We start from the raw sequence: 22,015 nt of genomic DNA, 5'->3' as shown, positions 1-22,015 counted from the left end.
TCTGACTTAACACATAGAATTAGTAATGTAGATACTACAAAGGGAAAATATAATAGCACCTCATTTCTCTAAAGGCTGAGGTATCAGCTAAAGTAAACATATCAACTAAAGCACATAAATTTCAATCATGAGTCTCAAGTCCTTATTCACATAAATTCTTATTAGATTCAGTTCTGACAAAATCCTTTGTTTACTTAGGTAATACTGCATTAGAAATAAAAGAAAAAAGGTGGACAGGCGTCTAGAGGGAGAAATACATGTGTGTATGTACGCACTCAGTGTCTGGCTCTTTTTGACCCCATGAATGTAGCCTGTCAGGATCCTCTGACCATAGGATTCTCCAGGCAAGAATATTGGAGTGGGTTGCCATTTCCTCCTCCAGGGGATCTTCCCAATCCAGGGATTGAACCCACTTCTGCGGCTCCTCTATTAGCAGAGATATTCTTTACCACTGAGCCAACAGGGAAGTCCAGAAGAAGAAATACTAACATCAAAAAGAAATTTTGCTTCTGAGAAGAGGAGGTAAACAGACTTTCTTCTATGTCTTTCACTAAGTACAAATAAGAATCTTGGATATTACATTTAAAAAAAAAATTTAGAAGAGTCTAAAAGATGGAGAAAAGGAGGCACACTGGCTAGGGACCTCAGGATCCAAGGGAAAACATGGTCGTAAGCTCTCTGAGTTTTCTTTTGGCTTCATATATCCCATACCTGGAGTGGGAGAAATAGGCAACATAGAAATGTCAACAGGACAAAAAAGCACCATCTCTCACTTCACCACCACCAAAAAAAAAAAAAAAAAAAAAAGAGTCTGCTATCTCTAGCTCCATGAGGAGGAAAAGGCCAGTGTAGCAAGACAGAAAACTTTCGACAATAATCTTACTACTCCACCCAAACATCACCAAAAAAAAAAAAAAAAAAAGACCTGTGGTCCTTTTCCCATCTAAGCCAAGATTGAGTAGGGAGTCTAGATTTCATTTCCATCCTCGCCAGAATGTAGCCAGAACGCTGCTGAATGCTGTCAGAGCAGCTCAGTAGAGTGCTAGGCTTCCACCCCATCTAGTGGTAATGATGCCCTCCCCAGGCCCAGTATTAGCAGTAACTAAGTGGAGAGTCTATCACCTCTCTAGAGGCACTATCACCTGCCTGGCAGTGATGAGCTACCCTCTACTCCCCCTGGTTGGATTCTGTTCAGGAGGCCTGTGGAAAGACAAAACTTTCACCAGCTTGCACTAACAGTTATGAGGCCACTCCCAGTGTGGTGCCAATGGGAACCGCCTGAGGAGCTGTAACTCAACTGCCCAGAAGTGATGAGAAGTCTCTTTCCCAACCGTGTCAACAGAGGGGTAAACCTAGATTTCCACCTCCAACCGTCAGTGATGAAGCAGTGTCTCCCCCTCCCACCCCTTCCGCTGCTGGCACAGTGCCAGAGAAAGCCAGCTGAGGCTGAAGGTTTAAGTAAGTTTCAGAGTCTCATAACAAGATGTGAAAATGTCTGATTTCCAGTGGAAAAATCACTTGTCATTCTAAGAACCAGGAAGATCACAAACTAAATGAAAAAAGACAGTCCATAGGCCAACACCAAGTTGATAGGTTTGCAACTGAAAACACGGAAAGTCTCAAAAACTAAACTTTAGAAGATATAAAGAAAAACCAAATGGAAATTTTAGAACTAAAAAACACTATTGAAAGAAAAATACTCAGTGGATTTATTAGGAGACTCAACATAGAAAGTATGTCAATTCTTCCCACACCCTTCAGATAAACAAGTATAAAGCAATTCCTGTAAAAATCCCAGTGACATTTTTTACAGATACAAACTAGATTATTTTAATTTTATATGTAAAGGCAAAATAATTAGAATAAAAGAATTTTGAAAAAGAAGAGTAAAATGGAAGAAAGTGATTTGAGGACTTACAGCCACGGTAATCAAAACAGTGTAATAGCCTTGGTGGAGGGATAGACATATGTTAAAAAATAGAGAACCCAGAAATAGACCCACATAAATATGCACAAATGATTTATGACAAGGGTGCAAAAAATTCATGGAGGAAAGATAGTTATTGAACAAAGAATGCTGGACTAATTGGATATCCACAGGTTAAACAAAACAAAACCAAAAAACCATGACCTATGTCTCACACACTATAAAAAAATTAACTTAAAATAGATTACACACCTAGACTGTAAAAATACAAACTTTTTACAGTTTGTAAGTCTATAAACTTTTAGGCGAAAATATTCAGGATCTAGAATTAAGCAAAGGCTTCTTGGACTAGACACCAAAAACCCAATCTATAAAAAGAAAAAGTGATAAACTGGACTTCATAAAAATGAGAAACTTGTTCTAGGAAAGACTCTATTAAGAAGGTGAAAATCTAAACTCCAGTGCAGAATAAAATATTTGCAAACCACACATTTGACATAGGATATGTTCCTAGAATATATAAAGGGCTCTCAAAACTCTATAGTAAAAAAGCAAATAATCTAATTAGAAAATGGATGAAAAATCAATTTAAGACAAAGGAAAAGACCCTGATGCTGGGAAAGATTGAAGGAAGGAATGAGAAGGGGACAACAGAAGATGAGATGGCTGGATGACATCACTGACTCAATGGACATGAGTTTGAGTAAACTCTGGGAGTTGGCGATGGACAGGGAGGCCTGGCAAGCTGCAGTCCAAGGGGTCGTAAAGAGTTGGACACAACTGAGCAACTGAACTGAAGACAAAGGAGGCAAGATTATACGTGGAGAAAAGACAGTCTTTTCAAGAAGTGGTTCTGGGAAAAGTAGACGGCTACCTGTAAAACAATGAAATTAGAATCTTCTCTAACACCATATAAAAATAATCTCAAAACAGATTAAATATCTAAATGTAGGACTAGATACTGTAAAATTCCTAGAGGAAAATATAGGCAGAACACTGACACAAATCATAGCAATATTTTTAGAGCCATCTCTTGAAGTAATGGAAATAAAAACAAAAATAAACAAATAGGACCTAATTAAACTTAAAAGCTTTTGCACAGCTTTTGCACATAAACAAAATGAAAAGACAATCCACAGTCTGGGATAAAATATTTGCAAATGATGCTACTGGCAAGGAATTAGTTTCTAAAATAAAAAAACAGCTCACACAGCTTCAATATCAGAAAAACAAACAACCCAAAGAAATGGACAGAAGACTTAAAGAGACATTCCTCCAAAGAAAACATACAGATGGCCAATGGACACATGAAAAGATGCTCAATATCACTAATTATTAGAAAATCAAAACTACAGTTAGGTATCATCTCATACCAGTCAGAATGACCATTATTAAAAAGCCTACAAATAATAAATGCTGGAGAGGGTCTGGAGAAAAAGGAACTCTCCTAAATTTTGATGGAAATTTAAGTTGGTGCACCCACTGCGGAGAACAGCATGGAGGTTCCTTAAAAAGCTAAAAATAGTCACCATATGATTCTGTAACCCCACTCCTAGGCATATAGCTGGAGAAACCTCTACTTTGAAAACATACATGCACCCCAATGTTCACAGCAGCACTACTGACAATAGTCAAGACATGGAACTGTTAGGAAGTTAGGCATGAACAATGAGGGGTGGCTTGGTGGAAAGGGATGCAAGCTGATCTCTAAACCCCACCTCAGGCACTCCCAGGAGCACTCACAGATATGCTACAAAAATAGCCACAGAGACTTTTCCAATTCTAGGGCCCACGTGCCCTAGGCACATAGTGGATACAGACTCACCACAGGGCTTCTCCAACTCTGGCACATGCTCTCTTGTACACAGCAGTGTCCTCAAGTATACTTAGGCAGCCAGGAGCCCATTAAAGGTTCATTAATATTCTATACATATATACGATTATAACAGGCTGAAATATGGGAAAGCGGGATCAATAGAGCCTGTTAGGTAGCTTGCAACTATTAATCAAAGCTCCCAGCCACTCCCACCTAGATGAATATGTAAAAACGCTATTTTTGCATGTGTCCAGACACGCCCCCTTCCCTGATTGACCTTGAGCATACACAATTTGCATTCCCTTTCCTGATTGGTGGTGGGTACACAGGGCAGAACCAAGAGAGGAGATGGGAAAGTATACAGATGGAAGCCAAAGGGCCGTGGCCACAGCTGCTCCCACGTCTCCAGAGTGTACTATCCACTGTCTGGTTTAATAAAATTTCTGTCTGCTTGAGCTGTAGTTGATTTGTAACTAGTCTGTTGTTTTGAATCCTTGCTATGATTAGACAACAGTCAAGATATCCTGCCTGCTTTAGCTGTAATTAGTCCGTCATTCCAAATCTTTGTTATGGATGAGACAAAAACTGAGGGAGAGAAATAAACCAACCTGACAGAAGCAACCAAAATGTCCACTAACAGATGAATGGATAAAGTAGTAGTATACATATACAGTGGAATATTACTCTGCCACAAAAAGAAAGAAATAAGACCATTTGCTTATGCACCTAGAGATTACCATATCAAATGATGTTAGAGAAAGAAAAATATATGATACTACTTATATGTGGACTCTAAAAAATGATACAAATTAACATATTTACAAAACAGAAATAGACTCAGACATAGAAAACAAATTTATGGTTACAAAAGGGGATAGTGGGAGGGGCAGGAAGATAAATTAGGGGTTTGGGATTAACATATACTCATTACAACATATAGACTAGATAAAAAACAAACAAGGACCTACTGTGTATTACAGGGAACTGTACTTGATATCTTGTAATAACCTATAATGGAAAAGAATCTAAGAATGTGTATATATGTATAACTGAATCACTTGGCTGTGCACCTGAAACTAACATAACATTGTAAATTAACTATACTTCAAAGAAATTGAAAATGGATAAAAGACATTATGAGAAATTTCATAGATAGGCAGATGGCAAATAAGCACATTAAAAGATATTCTGTAATATAATGCAACAGGCATTAAGAAAATATCAATTAAAACCACACCAACATATTACTACACCTTTGTTGTTGTTGCTGTTTAGTTGCTAAGTTGTGCCCAATTATTTGCAACCCAATGGAACTGTAGCCCACTAGGCTCCTTCTGTCCATGGGATTTCCCAGGAAAGAATATTGGAGTGGGTTGCCATTTCCTTCTCCATACTATACCTTTAAGAATGGCTAAAATACAAAATAGTTACAACATCAATGCTAATGAGGATGTGGAAAACTGGATCACTCTTATACTGCTGGTGGATAGTCACTCTGAAGGCCAATTTAGCAGTTTTTTAGAAGACTAAACCACCATATTATCCAGCAATTGTACTCCTTCATTTATTTCAGAGAAATAAAAACGTTCAGTTCAGCTGCTCAGTTGGACTCTTTGCGACCCCATAGACTGAAGCACGCTAGGCCTCCCTGTCCATCACCAACTCCTGGAGTTTACTCAAACTCATGTCCATTGATTCGGTGATGCCACCCAGCCATCTCATCCTCTGTCATCCCCGTCTCCTGCCCTCAATGCTTACACAAAAACCTATACATGAATATTTATAGCAGCTTTATTCATAGTAACTCCAAACTGGGAACTACCCAGATATCCTTAACAGGTGAATGGTAATAATACAATAATACTCAGAAACAAAAAGGAATAAACTATTCATCCAGCAACCTGGATGAATCCCAGAGAATGGGTTGAGTGAAAAAATGCAATCCTGAATCATACATAAATCATCATATATATAATATATACACTATACATATGTATGATAGTATTTATATAATACTCTAGAAATGAAAAAAAATTATAGAAATGAGAACAGATTAGTGATTTCCAGGGGATAGGTGTGGGAGGGAAGAGGGTATGCGTATAAAAGGGCAATAACAGAAATGTTCTGTTTGACTACATAAATGTCATTATCCTGGTTGTGAGATTGTACTACAGTTTTTCTAGATGTTACCACTGGGGGAAACTGAATAGAGAGTATTATGTGATCTTGGGCCTCCCCAGTGGCTCACCGGTAAAGAATGCACCTGCAAGGCAGAAGCTGCAGGAGACGCAGGTTCATCTCTGGGTTGGGAAGATCCCCTGGAGGAGGGCATGGCAACCCACTCCAGTATTCTTGCCTGGAGAATCCTATGGACAAGAAGAGCCTGGCAGGCTACAGCCCAAAGGGTCACAGAGAGTTAGAAGTGATGGAAGCAAGTCAGCATGCATACATGGGATCTCTTTGTATTATTTTTTACAATTGCAAGTGAATCTACAATTACCTCAAAATGGAGGCTCAGTGGTAAAGAATCTGCCTGACAATGCAGGAGACCTGGGTTTGATCCCGGGTGCAGATGATCCCCTGGAGAAGGGGCTGGCAACCGACTCCAGTATTCTTGCCTGGGAAATCCCAAGGACAGAGAAGCCTGGTGGGCTACAGTCTATGGGGTTGCAAAGAGTCAGAAATGACTTAGCGACTAAACAATAACAACAACAAAGTTAAACTTTAAAAAAGAAATTACAGCTACGCAGTAAGGGAAAAAACATTTTAATAGAAGAATTCACCAAGCTAACCAGTAGAGGCTAGTACTGTAAACTAAATAAAACTTAATAGCTCAAGGGCAACACAGTAACATAACAGAGTAAAATATTTGATGCCCATAATAATGATTCTAAGGCATGAAGAAAACATCAAACACATTTATCATAATCTGTATAAAAGATGACAGAAATAGGCATTGTAACTTAGATTTGTATTAAAAATGTCAAAATAAGGTTTGCATAATTGATGAGTATTCCACTTTTGACAATGCTTTTCATGCACCACCCATAACTGACCTTGACTCCTACTGACCCTACTACTCAATCCCGACTCTGCCTTCATAGGCCAGCTTCATACCTTCTCTTGCTTAGATCCCCATAACAGCTTTCTATCCCTCTTCTTTGCCTCCAGCCTATGCTTTAGATTCATTCTCTACCCTTTGTTATAATGAGATAAAATAAGAACATGATCATCCATCTCTCTTTTACTCTTTCAACAGCATCTCAGGATAGAGTTTAATTTCTTTAGACTGGCACAAAAGTTATTTTAGTAATGTCTCCTGTCAGCTCTATAGCTTCCTCTCCTGATACCCTTCCACATTTTCCAGTGCTTAAATCACATAAAACTTTTTTATGTCTTTTATTTCATAATATTGAAGTTTTTTTTCACATACTGTTCTCCTTTGCCCTTCAAGTGAGCTAACTCCTGGTTATCTAATAAGAATTTACCCTTCCAGGAATTCCTTGTCATGTTCTGTGTGAGATGTACTTCCACAGCACCTTCTTGGTGACTCAATTATAGTATTTACTGTACAGCACTACCATCCTTTTTTTTTTTTTTTAACTGCTTCATTATTAGTAAAGAGAGAGCAAGAATTAATGCATTTTATTTTTTATCCTTTGGTATATGAAAGGTGGCTCAGATGGTAAAGACTCTGCCTTCACTGTGGGAGACCCATGTTTGATCTCTGGGTTGGGAAGATGCCCTGGAGAAGGAAATGGCAACCCACTCCAGTATTCTTGCCTGGAGAATTCCATGCACCGAGGAGCCTGGTGGGCTATGGTGCATGGGGTTGCAAAGAGTAGGACATGACTAAGACTGAGAGACTAACACTTTCACTACACTTTCAAATGTTAGTGGAATGAATAAATGTTATCCTTTATAACATTTTAAATAGCTGAAAATATAAATATCCTGAATTCCTTTCATTTCTCTTTACTATATTATGAATATATTATGGGTAATATGGGCTTCACTGGTGGCTCAGTGGTAAAGAACCCGCCTGCAATGCAGGAGACGTGGGTCTGATCCCTAGGTTGGGAAGATGCCCTGGAGGAGGGCATGGCAACCCACTCCAGTACTCTTGCCTGGAGAATCCCATGGACAGAGGAGTCTGTGGGCTACAGTCCATAGGTTACCAAAGAGTCGGACACGACTGAAGCCTCTGAGCACGCATGCATAGATAATATAACCAGGGATATCTAAATCTACTGATAACTAGATTTATTTGGATATGTTTATATTTTTTAGCTTAATCTATACATCTATATATGTAGATTTGATTAATATGACTTAAATTGCTTAAAGTAGAAGTCCTTATTTATTCTAAGGTACAGTTTTCCTGCTTCATGGGGAACTCCATACTCCACCATTCTCACAAATAGATAATGTAGCTACCTCACACTTCATGTTCACCAAATAATTTATCCTGTGATTCTCTAGGTAATATTTTTTTCTGCCTATGGGATATTTAAGGAATCTTCTTAATACAGGTTTTAGAGATTCTTCCAAAGTGCCTGACCCTGACCGCTTGCTAGTGTTTCCTTTTTGCTTTATTTGGGCAGTTTTCCCCATTCAGTCCTTTTCTTTCTTATTGTGCCAGTTGGTTACACAGTTACATAGGAGTTTTGTCTGATCATCTAAACTTTTAAGCTTATATGCTTACATTATATTGTTTTAAAACTATTTGAATGTTTCTTTTGAGTTCTTTACCTCTTAAAATTTATTTCTATTTAGTTTCCTCATGAAGCCACATTGGATCTGATTATTGATATTTCTAATGATGAAACAGATTAACCAAAATTATTTTTTCTCCTAATATAGTATTTAATAATTGGTACTCAATTAGTTATTTTGTTGATGAATGAATGCCTCTTCACTAATTTATAAAAAGATAGTTCTAAGTTGAAAATTAAAAACAATGTAGGAAATAAGTTAATATTCTTTAAGTATGTGTATATATTAAGATTACTTGGTCCACAAAGCAGCCTAACTAGAAAGTTATCTGAGGTTGTGTTCCCAAAAACTAATATTATAAAACAAAACAAAAAAAGGGATGCTATGGAAGACAAGAAACTGTGGCTCTAATTGCTAAGAGCAATTAAGGGAAGTCTTAGGATGCCTATTGTGATTAGGTCTATGGGTATATCTATTGCAGCAGTAACTATTGGTGGAGGAAGGTCTTGGAGAGAAACAAAGAAGACTTCACTGTGTGAATATTGAGTGACAGAATGGAAAACTGAAGAACGCGATAAACACATACAAGAAAAATACTGGCAACAGAAACGCAAAAAATGGTAACAAGAAAACAAAATGTGTGTGATTTTAGGCAATCAATATGAGTAAAAAAGAGCACTTGGTGCTATGAAGATCTTTTGAGTAATACTGGGGAAATAGTAATGACAATGTCAAAGTACAAATTTATCTCATTTTGTAGGAAAAAACCTAAACGTTAGACTATCTCTACCAGTAGGAAAAATAGTTTTTCTAAACTCTATGACTATAATATGAATAGACAGCATAAACTCAGATGATGTAAAGCATAAGTGGATACATAATGGCAAGGCCAAAAAAGTCACAATGATAGATATATTCTGAAGTTCAGAAGTGTATCTAGAATTTTGTTCCCTTTATAAAAGGTGAATATAGAAATAAATCATTAGTGTTTTAAAAAAACACTTTTATGTGGCTTTACATAAAAACAGGTTTTCTTTACCCCTCTGTAGGGCAACAGAAAAGGAAAACATAATGCAATTATATTGAAAAATGTACTGCCTCTTAGAATTTTAAACCCCAAATCTTCTTCTTTATTTTCTACATCAGAATTCATATGGTATTTGATAAGATAGGTTGGAACTTTATGAATCAAATTCCACATATAAAGCCTGCCATTTCATACAGCAAGACTATTAAAAAATGTACAATTGACAGATATTAATTTGCTAATCAATAAAATAAGCTTTAATGTTGAAGCACTACATGACAAATAAATATTTTATATATGTGTTCTCAACTATTTCTATTATTGAACTTTTTTGCTCTACATAACAATTCCTTGAAAAATATAGTATTAATTCCAATCATAAATGAGAAACTAAAGTTCAAAGAGCTTAAATAACTTGGTCTAACTGATGGAGTTAGGATTTTAACCTGGATCTCCAACTCCAAAGCCAATGACACTTTCAACATAAAATTATTCATCTTTATTGAACACCTATCAGTGCCTTTTATAAGCTAAGGAGCTGAAAGGTAGGAGAAAAACAGAAATACACAAATAAAAAACAGAAACAAAATGAAGCTTCATTAAATACTATCAACTACACCAGGCAGTGTAGAGTTACTCTAAAGAGAAATACAGTGCCAGAAAAAAATTACAGGTAAACAATTTTGTATTCCCCAAATGGGATTTGCAACATATGCCCAATGATGTAGTTAATAAACTCTAGGGATTTTCTGCTATTCAGCTTTTGTAGAAATATAAACAATGTAGAAAGAAACAACAATAAAAATGGCATAACCACTCCGCATAAAAAAAAACCCCAGTAATTCAAATGAATTTTGAGAAATGTCAAGCAGGGATAGGATCGTTTGCATTTGCGTTTTTACTTTATTAGGTTTCCAGTTTATACTAGAAAGCTCTTTTTTTAAAGTGGCAATCATTTATAAAATTCTTTTTACAATATTTCCACCATTATTCATATTTCCCCTATTTTTCTGACTGGATGAATGAGGGAAGTATATATATAAAAATTACATATAAGTGAATAATAATTAAAATAAAATATATTCTATTAGAGAGTAAATGCTAATTGGTCACCTTTTATCATTAAAGTAATACAAAAAATGAAGAATATATTTTATAGTCATTTTAAGAAGTAGATATGACACTAATAAGTTCTATGACAAGAAAAGACTGCCTCAGTCACATTTAGTAAACTAGATGATACATCATTCTGTGCTGTGGCAGAAAAACAATAAAATTTAAAAGCCACAAAAATCTTGATCAATTTTATAGAGAAATCACTGTCATGACTTAGGTTCATAAAATGTTACAAAGTAAAGAAATTATTAATTTATAAAGACTGAGTTTCTATGCTTTTGAATAAAATACAATTACTTACTTTTTTCTCCGGTTTGACTCCACAAAATATTTACGTGCTCGATTTCGACATATTTTTTGTTGCTGCAGTAATATTTGGCGCTCTTCTTCTAAATTTTTCTCAAAATGAATTTTCATATCTCTAATGACAGCATAAAGTTAAGGACAGTGGTTTACATCTTTAGTGGATGAATGTCAGTGCTATCTGATAAATATAATTACAGCCTCATACTAATGATGTAATGATTTTTTGTGGAATAATTAGTATGTGCACACATTAGTGTCAGTGTATGACTGGCAGATGTTTTATTTTTTCTTGACTTGATAATAGAACTGAAGATACATCTCATTTTCTTTGAGGAAAAATTAATTAATTTTATACATCATGAGCCCAGATAAGGAGAATGTCTATCGTTTCTTTCATTATACAGATATTTGGGTACTTATTAACAAGTTGCTATCTTAGGAATGTTGGGCTTCCCATATGGTGCTGGTGGTAAAGAATCTGCCTGCTTATACAGGTAGATGTAAGAGATCTGGGTTTGAACCCTGGGTCAGGAAGATCTTCTGGAGAGGGAAATGGCAACCCACTCCAACATTCTTGTCTGGAGAATCCCATTGACAGAGCCTGGCAGGTAGCAGTCTATAGCGTTGCACAGAGTCAGACACAACTGAAGTGACTTAACACACATGCACATCTTAGGAATGTATGCAGAAAAATGAAATAAGGTTATATTTCACTAATATAAAGTAGATGAGTTAAATGTTTCAGTCAATACTTTAATTCACATTATGAAAGTCATATTAAAATATTAAACATCACTTAGCAATATAACTGGGAAAATTTGGTGATTTACTCTTAGGTTATAAAACAAACCATCAGGAAAACCATCATAGCAATGTTTACAAGAAGTCTGCCAGATAAAGAGTATTTTAGTTATCTAAATCATCCATTCATTTGGAATTTATTTCTTTAAATAAGTTGAATTTCTGTGGTTAACTGATATCTGCATTTATTCAGCTACATTTCAACTGGCATTACTGAATGCCTTTATCAAGTTTATCATAGTATTTTTCTGTTTTTGATGATTCTGAAGTTTGAAGAAGTGGTCACTGAATTACCATTTCCAGTACCTCATCATTAGATGTAGATGTATATAGGATTGTATTGAAGTTATATATTGCGGACATGCCTGGTTGTCTTTTTAGAATAAACTATGTTTAAATCACTCCTCCCCCCCAAATAAAGATTTGAAATTCTCTTTAAGAGGTCTATTTAATTAAAATTTTATAAGATATAAATATTAGTGGTAAAACAACATATTAAATAATAAGCAGTAGATAATTTGTTAATTCAAAATGTCTTAATTTTAGGATCCTACAGTGTTTCAGTTTCAACATGGTAAAAAAAAACAACTATCCAATACTATATATTTCAAAACAATCACATTTATTTGAATGTTTGGGTAATCACATTTATTTGAATGTTTTAGTCATTTGAAACTTTGCTAATGGGTGCTTTCAATTATGCTGCTATCTATTTTTATGCCATTGGCCATAATTAATTTATTACAAAATTTTGTACCTCACCATAAACAAATACATGCACTTGCATACATGATATTTTTACTTAATGTTTCTTTTGAAGGATTTATAAAATTGAAACCAAAAAAAGGAAGGAATATGGTTCTTTGTTAGCATGGAAAAAGCTAAAGATTTAGCTGCTTCTTCTAAAAGAGTAATTTATTAGAAGGAGTCAGACTTCAACAAGATGGCTAACTGCTAAGTCACAACATCTCAGTGGGGGAAAGTGCAACTTCCTTTCAGGGTACCCAAGATCAACACTGTTGGGTGGGAGAAAAGGGAAAAGTTGCTTCAGCTCAGGTGAGAAATATGAAGGAGTATGATACACGTGGAAACAATTGTGTTCAATGTTTCAACATGCTTGTGTTCTCACCACAATAACATAAAGAAAATCACAAATGTAACATTTGTAATAATGTTCTGACAACTATGTATTGTTAGATTTAATTAAATCTTTCTCTACATATATATATGGCTAATATATATATATAATATTGCCTGCTGAGTTATAAAAAATGCTTTGCCTTTGCATCTCTTCAAAGTATGGTATTCAAATTTAAAAAATATTACATGGCTGGTTAAACTTTTATTTTTCATACAAGCTGTACTGTAAAGATAAGATAGATACTTCTATAAGAACCATAGTTAAATACTTGTTCAAAGAAAGGCTATATACTTATTAAAGAAAACAACCAACAACAAAACCAAGAAAATTATAGGTTGTAGTACTGGCTAAGTAATACATAATGACTGTAATTTAAAAGCATAGCCTAATATATCCCACCTCATCCTCTCCCAATATAGTCTTTTTCTAATTGTAGCTCATTTAGGTTGTTTCAAATATTGTACCACCACTAATAACTATGAATCATATAACCAATACTCTTGTCAAATTATTAGAGCTATCCTCATGCTTTTTTTTCTCTGTACCTTCTTCTACAGCCTTGACTCTGATGCTCTAAATCCCTTGCCCAGACCAATCCAGTAGTCTTCTAACTCATTATATTACTCCTAAACTTGTCATCCTCCATTCGAACGTCCACAACACCAGCTAAACACAAATCTCACTACGTCTCTCATTCTTTGCTGTTCTCCAAAACCTCCCTGTTACTTTCATGATGACATTAAAATATAAGGCATCCTATAATCTGGTCTTTTTTTTTCATCTTCATTTTTCAACACTTCCCTACATGACTCCTAGCCCAGTCACACTATCACACTATGATACTTATTAACAGAACAAGCCAAGACGTAGTTTGCCATTATATTTTGGTACATGCTGGCTAACTCTACCCATCTTTTCAGGGACACCTCAAACAGTTCCTAGCCCATGAAGCTTTTTCTACCTCTCACTGGATGATATGACACTCTCATGGGTACACCATGTGTGTGTCCTCTACATTTCTATACAATATAATAAGCCTGGCATGGTGCTTAGACGAGATCGGGCGCGCTCAGGGTGGTATGGCCGTAGACTGGCATGGTGCTTAGAATATGGTAATGGTGTAATAAAAGCTTGCAGAATGACTTCCTTGGAGAAAATTCTCAGCAGATAAACTAAGACAAAAGGTATACATATTTTTATAGCTTTCAGTGTCTCACAGACAAACTGATTTCCAAAAGGATTATATAAATTTACATGCCATTGGAAATATATGAATATGAGTTAAAAACCTCGAGTATTAGGTAGTACTTTTTAAAAAAGAAAGACCATGTGGAAAGTCAGGTTTTAGTATGTATGCATTAGCAAAACAGAATAAATATCTTATTTGATACTAATTTTTATTTTCCTCTTTGGTGAATTTTTAGTTCAGGGTCACTGGTCATTTATCTTTTGAGAACTTCATTTAAAAAATCAATTTCAGTAAATTCAATAGAGACAGAATAGTGTAAATATTGACCTTCTATCATAGTTACTACAAGTATTTTCTCCAGATAATTCATTTTATTTAATTATACAATGTCCCCTTACACTAAAGTTTTAAATTAATGAGTTATCTTTGAAATATTTTTCATTTGAAATTGATTCTTGTTTTTCAAAAGGTAAAGTTACTATACCTTCAAGTTATGAAAAATGTGAAAATCTATTTTCTGTCAGTTTTTCTTTACAATTTTGTATTTATTTTTTATGAGCCACCTGGTGGCTCAGATGGTAAAGAATCATCCTGCAATGCAGGAGACCTGGGTTCAATCCCTGGGTAGGGAAGATTTCCCTGGAGAAGGGCATGGCAACCCACTCCAGTATTCTTGCCTGGAGAATCCCATAGATTGAGAAGCCTGGACTATAGTCCATGCCTTTTTTTTTTTTTTTTAATCAGTTCAAATATATTTTGGAATTAAGTATAGTGTAACTCAAGGTAGAGACAGTGAATTTAGACTACTCTTTTTTAGTGGTTTGAATAAGGAAACAGGAGATATTAAAACAAAGTTATAAGAGTTCTTATGATCAAAAGGTTTGATTTTTAGTTTTAAGGATAGCCAAGACCAGAGGATGTTTATAGGCTGTAGGGAAAGAAGGCTATTAGAGAAATCTTGAAAGTAAATTGTAATAGAGGGTTAGGATAATTTACAATCCAGGGTTACGGGGAAGAGGTGATGAAAACAGGGCATAAGTGAATGGACTCACGTTCTACAGTAAAAGTGATATCCCATCAGTGAGCTTGGAAAAAGACAGGGTAGGGGACTGAGGTTGGTGACAGGAGTAGGATGGTTTGTGCTGTTTATTGGGAGGAACCTGAGGGAGTTCATGCATCCATTCTCTTATGAAATATTAAGACAGGCTACTAAGTGAGGGGGAGGTGATCAAGATCTGGCACAGAAATTAATTTAATAGGAACAAGACAAAATTCCATTCTTGTTCTGGTGAAGCTGAGAACAATCAAATGACAGCAGTTTTGTGAATTTTCTCTGACAGATTTTTTTTATTCTTGAGTGAAGGAGTAGAAATATAGGGTTGTAATAGTTACTGGATGGTTGAGAGACAAGAACAGGAGTGCAAAGAACCAAGGATGTTGTTGAGAGAATATGTGTAGATAATTAAAAACAGGGTTAAACTGGGTAGGGAACAGAGAGGCAAGGTGGGTGCTAGGATAAAATGGAATGGGTAAAGACTGGAGATACTTGTGAGAAAAAAAGAGGCATAGTGTGAAGCGGACATGAGACCTTCACTTCTTTATTTTAAAAACAAATTTTATTATATTTTTATTTGAATTGTTTTAAGAAATTGAAATTATAGAACTTTATCTAATTTTAATTAGATGAACTTCATGAAGTTTTGTTCTTCCATAGACTTTAGAGTTAGGAAATTCCAACTCAAGTGAGAGAAATATAGCCTCTGAGTACTGAATTCATATTTAGAAGTCACATGTAGAAATTTTACCAAGCCATTTAAGTCTACAGTTCATTTTTAAAATTTTAGTTATTAATTTAATAAATCTGCACACCTACTCTGTACCAGGTATCCAATATGAAACATTACAGACACAGAGAACGTACAAAATGACACAAGTGCTTAAGTGTTTCTCCAACTAGTAACAACGATATTCTTGATTCACTAGCAAATATATATGTATAAACTAGGAAAAAATCTGTATTATATATAATACATATAGATGCATATATATACACACACACATACACACACACACACACACACACACTAGCAAAAGTTGTTGGATTTTAGCAAAGGCTCAGGGTATCTATTGAAATGAACATTTACAACTTTCTTAATTTTAACTATATATTTAGTATTTAAGTATATTTTTAGTAATATATTTCTTTATAGGAAACCAACATTATAATTCTGGAATTATATCTATTTGGTTTTGTTCATTTAGGTGCTGCCAAATTTATTTTACAACTACTTCCTTTGTTGTATCAACATTCATACCTTAAAAATTTAAAAATATTAAGTCTATGATCATTTCACTAATGAAAATGATGGAAAGATACACCTTGTCAATGAGCCACTTACAGTGCTTCCCTATTTTCCGATTTACAGATAAGTCAGGGTCAGTGTAATAGGAGTTCAGGGTTCAAGTAAACACAATGTCATCGGGACAGAATCAAATCCATACAGAAAGCAATCCAGTTTATTTCAGATTACACCTTGAGTCAGGACAGTTTTGAGGAGCAGCAAGGGCAAAAGCCAAAGTGAATGGAGTTAATAATGAATAGATGAAAAGAATTAGAAGCTGCCATTGCAGGTTAGCATTCTGAAAAGTCGACTAAAGCAAGAAAAGATGGGATAAAAGCTTGAGGAAGCATGATCAGAAAAGGGATATTTACCATTATTTAAGCTTTGTATGTACCTGTGTTCCTCACTAGAGTTGTATCCCAAGCACCTAGCCAAAAGAGGAGGCACTAAATGAAAACTGCTTGTTGACTTGCTTTGAAAAGTGCAATTCCCAGAACCGGGAGACAATAAGTAAGTGGGGGTTAATTTGAAAAGCAGAGACTCTCTGACAAGAATGAAGATGATTACTTAGCATCATCACTACCAACCAAGTCCTCTGAGAATACAAAGGTTACACTCTAATTATCATAACATTCTCTGAAGGAATAAACACGGTTTACATATTCTAAAAACAGAACCGTTTAACATTTTCAATTTTCTACAATGCAACCAATAATAATGTCAACGGTGGGCTAGACCAATTCTTAGGGACAAACTAGTGATAAACCAGTGTGAAGGCTCCAGGTCCTTTGCTTATTTTCTGTCTGTTGTCTCTCTGACAACAGACTGGGCACAGGATGGAAAACAAAACAAATTAACCAACTATGTTAGGCTTTAGCAGCTCTGTAAAATAAATGAAGTGTTAGGTTAACTGCTAAGACGGACTATTTCAGGAGACCAAAACATTTTATTTACTTGCGGCATTCTTTTCTCCAAGCAGCATGAATTATCAGGAGATGAATAATATGAAGTAAAGAACATAATGGCCTAACTCTACAAGAAAACAATCCCCAGAGAACACGTTTACCTATTTGAAAACTCATTAAAATAAAAAAAATACCGCAAAGTTGAAAACACATGAGATAACAAGGTGGTCGGGAAAGTAGTCCTAGAATAGGAGAAAATGGTATTTCAGGTTTAAGGGGAGCAGCGATAGTTGCTGAAGCAAATACCCGCATTAAGATGACTGGCTGGTTTCTCTCATCTGGCATCTGTGATAATGGGAACAGAACAGAAAAAAGATGGGGTTCCCCACTTCCAACACCGCCACCCAGGCAACCACGGCTGGAAGGATACAGGTAGGCGCCAGGTCGGTGACGCCCGCCGCTCAAGCGAGGGCTGAGGGGGGCTTTGACGTGGGTGTCCGAGGATTCAGTGCCCAGTCCGGCGACCGCGCTCCGGGCTCCAGGCCTCCTGGTCAGCATCCTTCACCTCAGCGCCGCCTCCCGGCTAGCCCCGAGAGCCTCCCTCATGGCAGCTCCTGCTGTCTCCTCCGGCCCTCCCAGCACTCCGTCTCTCAAACCTCGCGTCACTGCGGCGGGAAAGTTGGCCGCCGCAGCTCCGGTTCCCGCACAGCGGCGCTCTCGGCTGTGGCAGCTGCCGCAGCGGCGACCTTGCCTGGAAACGGCAGAGGTGGCGACGCCGCCGCCATGTTGACAAGCAACCGACGCCGCGTCCCTCGCGACGGCGACCAGGTTATGGGGGCGGGCCCTGGAGGCAGCCAATAGGAGGAGAGGACCCCTCCCTGTGCCCCGCCTCCCGCCTCCCCCACCCCCACCCCACCCCCGCCTCGAGTTGCCTGAGGGAGGCGGCCAAGAAGCTCGCATCCTCCGGGACACGCGTCCTCTGTGGAGGGCGTGCTGACATGTGCCTTGGAACCTGACTCCGTTCCACCTCGCTTTTATGAGGCTGTTTTCGTGGGGGTACTAAGAGTGATGAAAGACAGTGAGATGCAAAAATCCCCAGATATTGGCAAAAGCCACCGTGGGGATTCTGAAATTATTTTCTCGGGGGTAATTCAGGATAGGATTAACTACCGAGTGCTGTTGTGTGGTTGAAGTTCTGTCTTTCTGGAGCATCACTGTTTCCAACCACCATCTCTTTTAAAAAGCTTTGTGGAGTGGAAATTTCCTTTCTCTGCATTCCATCACTCCCTCCCTGATTTGCCATTCCGTCTGCAAGTCGTCTTCCTCGCCATTTCCCTACTTATAAGATATGCATTTCAAAGGCTTTTAATGGTGCCAGCCTTGTTGCCAGATTCTGGAAATAGACCATCAAAGCATCGGCGGCCAGGAAAGTAGTGCAGATTTAATTTAGTAATCTCCTGGGAAGACTTGCCAAAAGAGATCATCATATTGAAACTGTTTCAGGAGGTATGGAAAATTGAATGGATTTTTGAGCCATAAGTTCAGAAATTTTGCAAGTAAAAAATTTGAAAAAAGGCTGAAACTTTTTGTTGAAGTTCATTGTAAAAACACATGTGAGTTCTGAGTATATTTCAGCGTGTTTTTTTTTTTAAATTTTTTCTTTTTGTGTGGAAAAACCTCCCATATTGGAAGCAGAATGTACAAACCAAATGAAAATCACTCACCCACCATTCAAATGCCTATGTCTGTGAATCAATTTGTTCATTTTTAGAGTTCAAAATAATAAACTTTTCCAGTTGAAGCTATTTAAAACAGAGTTTTTGCAAAGTTGGATGCAATGATTCAAACTGGAATGTGTTCTGATTAAAAGTGCCACAACAAATCGAGTTTTGACTTAAAACACAAAGCACGTAAGCCCCCTTCAGGACCATGCCAAGAGGATACAATATGTAATCTTGGCAAAGAAAGGCTAACTGTGTACACTAGAAAGATTAGCTATCTTTGCAAATTTTTAACTGACCTAGTCACAGGAATTTATATTGATTCTATTCCCACTGGCTATCATCACAAGTCTGTTTCTCTAGAGACAATTTGAGAGAGAGTAAGCAGTGGAGGGCAGTCTTCCCTGGTGGCTAAGTGGTAAAGAATCTATCTGGAATGCAGGATCCTCAGGAGATGTGGGTTTAATCCCTGGGTAGGGAAGATCCCCTGGAGGAGGACATGCAACCCACTCCAGTATTCTTGTCTGGGAAATCTCATGGACAGAGGAGCCTGATGGGCTACAGCCCATAGGGTGCAAAGAGTCAGACATAACTGAGCGACTTAGCATGCAAGTAACGTAGGTCAGTAAAGTGCAAATAAAAGTGAGTGGCATGGTTAGCCTTCCTGAAAGTCTAGTTTTTGCTATATTATTAGTTTTGTATGTCATCACTTCTTATTTTTTTGTCACTTGGTGTATTAGCATTAAGAAGCATAATTTGGTTTTTAGTTTCCTACAAATGCTCGCCCATATAATCATTCTTCATTCAAATGTTGCTTTACAATGATACTAAAGAAGGAAAGAAATTTTAAACACAATGTTACCAATTTTTAAAAAAAATTACAGGATTTTTTAATCTTTAAATTATTTCCTTCTTCAGAAAAAAAAATTATTTCCTTCTTCAAAATGTTAAACAGGCTTTTCAGGTTTTAAGTTGTACAGTCCTTTATTAAGTTGCATAGATTCTAGAAGAACCTTTAAGATTAAATATTTGGATAATAGATAATTTGAAGCATTTATAAGCTTTATCTTTTGGCAGGAAAGATAAGTATGATTTAAGCAATAATAAATAGTATTGCTCTAAAAATCACTAACATCTGCTGGATCATTGAAAAAGCAAGAGAGTTCCAGAAAAACATCTATTTCTACTTTATTGACTATGACAAAGCCTTTGATTGTGTGGATCACAACAAACTGTGGAAAATTCTGAAAGAGATGGGAATACCAGACCCCCTGACCTGCCTCTTGAGAAATCTGTATGCAGGTCAGGAAGCAACAGTTAGAACTGGACGTGGAACAACAGACTGGTTCCAAATAGGAAAAGGAGTACATCAAGACTGTATTATTGTCACCCTGCTTATTTAACTTATATGCAGAGTACATCATGAAAAATGCTGGGCTGGATGAAGCACAGGCTGGAATCAAGATTGCCGGGAGAAATGTCAATAACCTCAGATATGCAGATGACACCTTATGGTAGGAAGTGAAGAGGAACTAAAAAGTCTCTTGATAAAAGAGCCTCTTTCAAGGAGAGTGAAAAAGCTGGCTTAAAACTCAACATTCAGAAAACTTAGATCATGACATCCGGTCCCATCACTTCATGGCAAATAGATGGAGAAACAGTGGAAACAGTGGCAGACTTAATTTTTTTTGGCCTCCAAAATCACTGCGGATGGTGACTGCAGCCATGAAATAAGAAGACGCTTGCTCCTTGGAAGAAAAGTTATGACCAACCTAGACAGCATATTGAAAAGCAGAGATGTTACTTTGCCAACAAAGATCCAACTAGTCAGGGCTATGCTTTTTCCAATGGTCATGTATGGATGTGAGAGTTGGACTATAAAGAAAGCTGAGCGCTGAAGAATTGATGCTTTTGAACTGTGGTGTTGGAGAAGACTCTTGAGAGTCCCATGGACTGCAAGGAGATCCAAACAGTCCATCCTAAAGGAAATCAGTCCTGAATGTTCATTGGAAGGAGTGATGTTGAAGCTGAAACTCCAAACCTTTGGCCACCTGATGCGAAGAACTGACTCACTGGAAAAGACCCTGTTGCTGGAAAGATTGAAGGTGGGAGGAGAAGGGTATGACAGAGGATGAGATGGTTGGATGGCATCACTGACTCAATGGACATGAGTTTGAGTAAACTCTGGGAGTTGGTGATGGACAGGGAGGCCTGGCGTGCTGCAGTCCATGGGGTCGCAAAGAGTCTGACACAACTGAGTGACTGAACTGAATGGAACTGAAAAATCTCTATATTTTGTTAAAAGAGATAAGTGAATTAAATATAATGATTACTTTTTCACATCAAAAGCCATAAAGTAATTCATTCTTTTATTAAGGAAATAAATATTGACCACTTACTATGTGCCAAGTACGCTCTAGTGGTGGGATATAGCAGTCAGCAAAACTTCAAAGTCCCTGTGCTTTTAAGCTTGTATTTATTTTTCTTTCTTACTAGAATATATTAGGTAATGAAAAGTACTATGAGGGAAAATGGAGTAGTGTAGAGGGATAAAGAATTGATGTCAGTTCTATTTTAGATAGTGTGCTCAGGGAAAGCCTCCAAAAATGGGAAATTTGGGAAGAGGTTTGAATGAAGAAAGAAGGTTACCACTCAAATATCTGGATGAAGGTTGTTATTCAGAAGCAGTGGGGGCTTTAAGTACAAAAGGCTCTGAGGGCAGAATTTTAGTTGATATATTCAAGGAACAACAAGAAGACCACTGTATCCAGAACAGAGTGAGGTAGGGGAAGTGCCCTAGGACATGAAATTAAAGGAGTGTATGGGGGTGTCCTTCCCATATGGTGGTGACTTACGTAGTACACAAGGAATTAATATAAAATCCAACTTCCAATGGAGGGAGAGCCATTGGAGAATTTTGAGTAGTAGAGTAAGACCTAATTTAATCTTTCAAAAGGATCACTCTAGGGGCTGTGGGGAAACTAGTCTGCAGTTTATAATACTAGAAA

General features: G+C 36.9%; 1 protein-coding gene across 6 annotated transcripts in view; it reads right to left on the bottom strand.

The window, feature by feature from the left end:
• The window catches only part of CEP126 (centrosomal protein 126), a 115,756-nt gene extending 97,649 nt beyond the window's left edge, over positions 1 to 18,107 (bottom strand). For 4 of the 6 annotated variants that reach the window (XM_020879388.2, XM_070473670.1, XM_070473669.1 and 1 more), the window contains exons 1-2: positions 17,717 to 18,107; positions 10,904 to 11,023 (exon numbers count right to left, since the gene is read on the bottom strand). In XM_020879388.2, coding sequence (XP_020735047.2) covers positions 10,904 to 11,023; positions 17,717 to 17,844 — 248 coding nt within the window. In that variant the 5' untranslated portion in view covers positions 17,845 to 18,107. The remainder of the gene's footprint in view (positions 1 to 10,903; positions 11,024 to 17,716) is intronic. The other 2 variants (XM_020879387.2, XM_020879389.2) reach the window with 1 other exon arrangement.
• Positions 18,108 to 22,015: the final 3,908 nt, after the last annotated feature.

This window comes from Odocoileus virginianus, chromosome 10 (genome assembly GCF_023699985.2).
Source record: "Odocoileus virginianus isolate 20LAN1187 ecotype Illinois chromosome 10, Ovbor_1.2, whole genome shotgun sequence".
Classification (NCBI taxonomy): Eukaryota; Metazoa; Chordata; class Mammalia; order Artiodactyla; family Cervidae; genus Odocoileus; species Odocoileus virginianus.
Note: the sequence above shows the minus strand (reverse complement) of the source record. Positions and strands in the feature narration are given on the sequence as shown.